Here is a 7,879-nt window from a genome sequence, read left to right as displayed (position 1 = left end):
GTACCAAACTAAGCTCTTTGGCGCTCAATGCAGAGAAGACTTCAGTACCTTCTATTGCTTTGAGCCTTTCTTCCAAGATCTTGTACCTATCTTGAGCGTCATAATCATCAGTTTTTAACTTTGCTATTTCCACAGGATCGTCCAGATCTGGAACAATTGGATCTGCTCGATTAGCCCCGGGGTTCGATACGAATATACCTTGCCCGAGATGAGTAGGTGGTACAGGACGTTGTTCTAGGACTGTAGGTTCCCCTTGAGGATATCCTCTTTGTATTGCATGAGTGTGAGATGGAGTGAATCCTGGGGGATAGAGCGGATCTTGATCATTATTAGCTCTTGATTGAGGCTCCACAATATCAGGGCTCTGCATGGGTCCCTTTCCTTTGACCAAAGCTGTCATCATCTCCATCATTTTGGCCATTTGATCTCTTTGCTCGAGTGACTCCTCTCGATATCTCACCATCATTTCTCTCGCATCTTGTTGTGACTTGGCCAATTGCTCTTGTAGCTCTTTTTGGATTCTTTCCATCCTTTCGATTCTCTCATTGAGTTCAGTATCCATAGCTCTGGTTCTTAGACGTCTCCTGTAAGGATGACGTGACTCCAGACTTGTGTCGCAACTGTGGATTATACTGTTTTAGCCTCAGTGAATGGTAAGAGAGATATGTACATACAATGAATGAATGAATGGATACTAATCATGCGTAAATATGCAAAAATGGTGTTGATTTTAAGATAGCCCTATATTTTGGCATTTCATTTATCAAAAGAGTCCATTACAAAATATTTTGCCAATGAAGATGCCCCTAGTGCCTGAGTTTCACTGTTTCCAGATCCTAGTCAAATCTTTAGGGTTATTCTGACGGGCAATCGAAGTCACACACTCAGGAAGATCAGAGATGTAACATTCCTTTAAACTGTCCCCTTTTGCTCTTTAGATTCTCAAAGACCAGTCTCGAACTACAGCATTCTTCTCGGTTACTTGTGTAATTAACTCCTCCATTAGAAACCCGTTTTTGGCAACCAATCTCTAATCAACACCTTCCTAATAAAATGCCTATGATGCATGATGAGAAATTAAACAAAGGCAAATAAACTTAGTTAGCAATCACGACAAAGATAAACAGAGAAAAACTGTAAAAAACCTAACAAACTGACCTACTTTTTTTTTTACCCCACCATGCTTTACAAAATAAAATTACCTCACATGCTCATCAATTTACCTGACCCAATTCATTAAACGGACCTGATTCTATTGCAAATAGATGTAAATGTAAAAGAAATACAAGGTAAGAAGCGTTTCTCCCATGTACTTATTTTGGTGACTATTCATCGGACAGAGGTTCGGCATGACTCTAATTGGGTGGCTCGTACGGTTCACTATATCTGGTTTCGGTTCTAGAGAGGTACTCGAATTGTCCATACTGTCACTTACTAAGGTTAGTATGGAGCCTCGGTTATCACCCGTCATGGGCTTGCGAGCTCAATTCGAGGGATTACATTTACTTATGCCTATGCGGAGGGACAAGTTAACTCACGAAAGCATAAGTCATATGTAGCCCGAAAGTATTTCACTAGCCTGTGCGGAGGGACGAGTTAACTCACGAAGGCGTAGCGTTTACTTCCACTTAATCGGACGGAGCCCGGGTAGAGAGCTCATGTTATGTAAGAATGCAAGTGCACGGTGTGTGGGGAGAAACTCACAAACCTTTTAATTTTTATTTTTACTAAAAAACAAACTAAAACCATAAAACTTAAAGCTGGAAAAAAACACGAAAATAAAACAGGTTAGAAAAATATTAATTTCAAAACCAGATACGGATGCATGATTCTTCAAAAAACAAAATTCAAGGATCACGATTAAAAATTAATTTGAACAAGAATTTTTGAAAATTTAACAGTGCGCGTTTAACATCAGACTCGACTCTCAAAAGTGTCCCTAGCGGAGTCGCCAGCTGTAGCGACCTAAAAATTTGGGCACGATGGCACGGGCGCTCGTCGAAGTAATCATTGAAAATTTAAAAAAGGAGTTTCGATTTTATTTGAAAAGGGAGTCGCCACCGATCTTTTTTCTAGGTGTGATCGAACACCTTTAAAATTCTCTTTTTAGTAGAAAAATTTATTTTTAAACTTTTCTAAAAAGAGGTAATTTTAGGTCTACGTTAAAATCCAGAGAAAATTAGGGTTCGGGAGTCGGTTACGCGCGAGGAAGGTATTAGCACCCTCGCGACGCCCAAAATTGGTATCTCGTTAAACGCGTGTTGTCTTAATTTTTAAAAATACAAGTTTAATTTAATATTTAGTCGTGATCCGGTTAAAACACGATAATTTTGAAGCACAACTTTTTTTTTTGAAAACACGAAATTTTTTTAAAACACAATAATTTTATTTTGAGAACACAAAAATTTTGATAAATTATGAAACACGAGGATTTTTTTGAAACACGGAAATTTATGAAACACGGTCAATTTTTTTGAAAACACAAAAATTTTTAAAAGACAGGAATTTTTTTGAAAACACGAAAATTTATAAAACATGGAAATTTTTTCTGAAAACAAGAAAGTTACGAAATACGAGAATTTTTGAAAACACGGGAAATTTTTTGAAAACACGAAAATTTTTAAAACACGGAAATTTTTAAAAACACGGAAATTTTTGAAATACGAAGTTTTTTTTAAAACGAATATAAAACACGGGAAATTTTAGTATTATTTTTTTGAAACACGAGAAATTTTGAAAACATGAAAATTTTTGAAACACAATTAGTTTTTTTTTTAAAGTACCATATTTGACACGAATTAATGATATTCACCCCTACATGGCGATGGAATCATCGAATTAGTGTTAAATCGATTCAACTTAATACTTAATCGTGATTCTTTAAAACACGAGAAACCTTTTTTTTTTAAAACACGAGAATTTTTGAATATCTTCATTTTTTTAAAAAAGGCGTCTCGTATTTAACACGAGCCATCGATATTCACCCAACATAGCGATGAAATCAATGACTTAATGCTAAATCGGTTCGTGGCCTCATGCATCAAATTGTTCGATTTTAACGAATAAAATAAAATAAAATAAAATAAAAACATAAATACAAAAAAAACTTAAAAATATGCGATAATATTAAAAACGAGACAACATTTAAATATTTAGACAAAATTAAAAGATTAAGAATTTACCAAAATCCAAAGTTATGGGCTGTTTGGGCCTTTCTTTTATTATTATTTTTTCTTTTTTGGCTGTTGGGCTGCTGTTATTGGGCTGCCAAGGAACTGGGCCGACGCTGTTGGGCTGGAGCTGCTAGACTGCTTGCTGGGCCGAATCTGCTGCTGCTGGATTGGGCTGCGCTGGAGCTGCTGGACTGCTTGCTGGGCTGGCCTGCTAGGCGCTGCTGGGCCTGGACTGGAGTAAGCCTGCGGCTGGGCCTGCTGGCTGAGTGCTGGCCTACTGGGGGTGCTGCTGGCTGGCTGGCTGGCCTGCTGGGTCGGGTCAGCTACTGGGCGCTGGGTCGGGTCGGTGGTCGGGTGCGGATCAGTTCGGGTCGGGTCGACCCGACTGTTTTAAATTTTTTTCTTCTTTCTTTTTCTTTCCTTTTTCTTTTTCCTTCCCTCTTTTTTTTCTTTTTTCTTTTCTTCTTCGTTCGGCCCCCTAGCCCGAACTCACACTGTTGCTGCCTCCTTCACGCCGCCGCTCGTGCTCCTCCTCGGCTCGGTGGTGCGATGGTCGGTGCTCCTTTCTTCTCCTCCTCTCTCTCCTTTTTCTTCTTTGCTGTTTTTTTGTTGTTTCTTGTTTGCTGTTTTTTTGTTTATGCTTGTTTGGCCCTTGATTTGGTTTCGACGGTGGAGCGACAATGGTGGTGGCGCAACGACGGCGAGGGTCTTTTGGCTTGCTGCTGTTATTATTTTTTTTGAATTTTCTCTGCTTTTTTCTTTGGTTTTTTTTTTTGGGTTGCTATCCGAATCCCTTTTCTCCTCTTCAAAATTTTCTCTTTAATGCTTCAATTTTTGTCCTCTTCCTCTTTGTTTTCAGGTGGCAGTGGAGCAATCATGGCCTAGGGAGGCTGCTAGAGTAGCTCGGCTGCCGATTGGGTGATTTGACAAGTCTAGAAGGACTAAACTATAGAGGGCACAAAGTAATTTTAGGAAAAATATGAGGCCAAAATGTAATTTTTGGAAAGTTTAGGGGCCCAAATGTAATTTAGAAAAGTTTAGGTGTATAAATATAATTTTGAGAAAGTTTAGGGGTCAAAATGCAATTTTAGAAAAGTTTAGGGGTCAAAATGCAAAATAAAAAAATTTACTTTTTTTTTAAAAACACGAAATTAATCCCGGACAAAATTCAGTGATTACACTTATCACCATACATTTGTCTTAATTTTAATTTATTCCATAATATAATAATATAATTAATATAAATTACAATTTGAATAAATAATAATATATTTTATAATTATTTGACATAAAATCTAAGATTTTATACACATTTGCCGCCTCATTTAATGGAATAGGCTTAATTTCCTATTTAGTCCCTATTATTTTCTTTTAATCTATAATTAAACTTTTACCCTTTATTCAGTTTGATCCTTTTTCCTAATTATTCTTAATTAGACTAAATTCACCTAATTAATACCTAATTAAGCACTCAATTAAACTTATAATTACTTCTAATAATTATTTATGACTCAGTTTACTAAGACGGAGGCCCGATAATGTACTTTTTCGGTGCCCACGGATTTTGGATCGTTACACAAACAGTATTGAAAAGGATTTTCATCACTATTTCCATTAATATTATACAATCATATTACAAACCAAGCAAGTGCAAGACACCCAAAGGCTCGAACAAAGCCTCAATTTATTATTAACTTTTTTGCAGAGCTGGTAATAATAATCGTATACCCCGTGATAATATCAATTTATTACCAAGAAGGCAGTGAAGCAGCAGCCATGAAAGCGACAAACTATTCGTAGTTATAAACAGTACAACGCAAGTTCAGGTCAGGCTTCCACCAATGACGAAGTTTATGAGGTGGAATGCTTTCTTCGGGAGGACTGAGATTCTCTATAAGATTTGCCGAAGGAAGCAAATGAAGCGGCTCCGAAATTTCAACATCCATTATTTTCAGTTCTTTCATCACTATATTTCTTAGTGAATGATGGCTTATTAGTCCACAAACTCCAAAGTCGTGGCTCTTTCTTCTATTCTTGAAATGTTCAATATATCCACGACATATGAAGTCTCTATTATTCACAAACAAACATGGCTTCCACCCTGATATTGCAGCAAATGAATCTTCATCACCACTATATCCGAAAGCAAGGGCAACGCCGCCTTTGATAACAGTGGTCGTCAGTTGAAGTCCAAGTATCAGATTCTTATGGTTTTTGAAGATTGTCTCAATTGGGAAAGATGCATATGGCGGATTAAACAAAAAACTTTCCAAGAATTTGCCTCTTTTCGCCATGTTCTTTCCAGCAAGCATTGCGATGGCTGCCCCTAGGGAATGACCAGTTAACCACACCTTTGAAGAACCAGCCTTTGACACCCTATCTTCAACATATTTCATGGCGGTCCGAACACGACTAGTTTGATGAAGTGTATTTAGGATTGTTGCGAAATCAAACTCAAGATCCCTTTTCCAAGTTTCTCGTTTCCATAGGGTACCTCGAAAGGCGATTACGTATCCAGGGCCTGGATTAGTTGCCGAAGGAAATACATATTCAAAAATGGCACCGAAGATGCTTTCATCATCCTCATCGACGAGCTCATTCACTAACTTGAAGTTGAAAAACTCCCACCATTGTGGCGCAAGTGTCTCAGAGCCTCCACGTAATTCCACTTGCCGGTCACGTTCCCGCTCGGAAACACCCCTGACCAAGCTGGCTGATACGGACCTTCGATGGCTGTCGTCGTTCCAATCAATGGTGGTAAGGTGTTTGGGTCCCACAAGGCTAAAAGGTTCTCTTCCACGAGACATATATTATAGCACGGGAAACTGTTGACGTGGGTACAAGGGCTTTGGGTGATGTGGCTTTCAGGCTATATGGTGGTTAAAGCAGGTTGTGCAATGGTGAAGGTGGTGCAGTGATGTGACGGCGCTGGTGAACGGAAAAATAGGGATGATTAGTGGCGGAGCTTGAATATTATTCTTGGGAGCCAAATTAAAATTAAAAATTTCAAATATTCAAAATTTATGAAAATTAAGTTATATATTGTACTTCAAATTTGGAGGAAAAATGAAAAAGTCTTCCTTTTTTATTGAAGAAGAAAGATGATATGTAACTGCCCTAAATTCTCAAGTCAAAGGTGGTTATATATTCAATTTTTGTTAGTAAAAGTAAATATTTAAACATAATTTTAAAAATATTAAACACAAATTGTATGTATTTTTTCTATATATCTTTATTACATTTTTAGTCTTTTAATAGTTTATATATGCAACGATAAAATGATAAATTCATATAATGGAGCGGGTCGAATGGGGCAGGTAATTTCCATAACCGCTCTATAGCTACTATCTAAAAGAAAAAATTCATCCCGCCCTGTCTCACATCCACTTTTCGAAAGAAAAAAACTGCTCTGATTATGTATGCTCTTTTTAGAATAATGTCTAGAATTATTTATAACCCCTACGTCCTCCTACATTGATAACAATATTCTTACCAATCGAGCTAAAACCTATTAACATACAAAGTTAAATTTAAAATTAGAAATATAAGGAAAAGCTCCCGTAAAAATATTTTCTTTTTCAAAATAAGCAAAAAGAAATATTATTTTCTAAATATAAGTCATATTATTAATTAAATTAATTCATTCTTTACACTTTCCAGCTTTCTTTTCTTTTCCTCAATAACAATAAAACTGGATTATAATTTCTTTTCTTGAAATTTTTTCTTTTAAATTACTTCATGATGGGAAAACGAGTTTATAGTTTCAACAAATCAAACTGGATTTTCAACCACACGTTCTATGACTATTATTATGAATTTAATTTTGTGTATATGGATTTTAAATATGATTTAATGTGTATATGAATTTTAATTTATTTAATTCAATTCTTATAAATTATTAACATAATTATTGATATAATATTATTTTATGCTTATATAATACGAATATAAATAATTATAGTTGTCCAATATAAAAATAAATTGTTGTATTTATTTCTTTAAATGTGTAGGATTAAAATAAAATTAAAGTTTTAATTGTATATTTGAACAACAATTAGAGTTTCGCGTGTATAGTTTTTTTTTCAAGCCGTTTGCTTCTTATCTTTTGTTTTGTCCAGTGAGATTGGCTATCGCCTGCATTTTTCTCTCTCCCACCAACCATTTCTTTCTTTCTTTTTCTCATTCACTCCACATGTATTCTCTCTTTTCAGTTTGCAGATCTATTTTGTGGGTATCTTTGTTGTTTTCACAAGTTGTGGCGGACAGATGACGACATCTGTCGTTCGCTAAAACTCCACCGGCCATCAGTAGTTTTTCAGAATAATAAATTATTTCATGAGTTGATTTGGACCCGTGTTATCTTAAATTTTATATGTGTTTTTTTTGTTTGTTTTTCATTGTTTAATAAATTTTCAGTTTTAGAAGTTTTTATCTGCTCTTATAGAATATTTTTTTAGTCTTATGCATGTAACCTTAGTTTTACAAGTGATTTTAGGGATGGTTCTGTTGTCATCCTCTCTAGTTTGGTGAATGCTCGATTCTTTTGTCGATTTTTGCTCGCCGCTTTAGATCATTCGGGGTTGATTTCCTTATCGTATTCAGTGTTTGCAAGCACTCCAAATATGTCGTACTTGAGTTATGACAAAGCCAACTGTCAACGTGTCATGATGTTCTATTGGTATTGAGGCTAAAACCTTTGTTGTGTT

The 7,879-nt window shown here is 35.9% G+C and overlaps 1 protein-coding gene across 1 annotated transcript; it reads right to left on the bottom strand.

The window, feature by feature from the left end:
- Positions 1-4,963: 4,963 nt before the first annotated feature.
- Positions 4,964-5,980, bottom strand: LOC105792602 (GDSL esterase/lipase At4g10955). Its single transcript, XM_012621246.2, has one exon. It carries the CDS (start codon positions 5,978-5,980, stop codon positions 4,964-4,966), a length of 1,017 nt encoding a protein of 338 aa, XP_012476700.1.
- Positions 5,981-7,879: the final 1,899 nt, after the last annotated feature.

The sequence above is a fragment of the Gossypium raimondii genome, chromosome 8 (genome assembly GCF_025698545.1).
Source record: "Gossypium raimondii isolate GPD5lz chromosome 8, ASM2569854v1, whole genome shotgun sequence".
NCBI classification, from domain to species: domain Eukaryota; kingdom Viridiplantae; phylum Streptophyta; class Magnoliopsida; order Malvales; family Malvaceae; genus Gossypium; species Gossypium raimondii.
This window is presented reverse-complemented; position numbering and strand designations above follow the sequence as displayed.

What these genes read in the sequence shown, in the direction of transcription:
- LOC105792602 (XM_012621246.2), bottom strand. Translation starts at nt 5,980, where the DNA reads ATGTCTCGTGGAAGAGAACCTTTTAGCCTTGTGGGACCCAAACACCTT.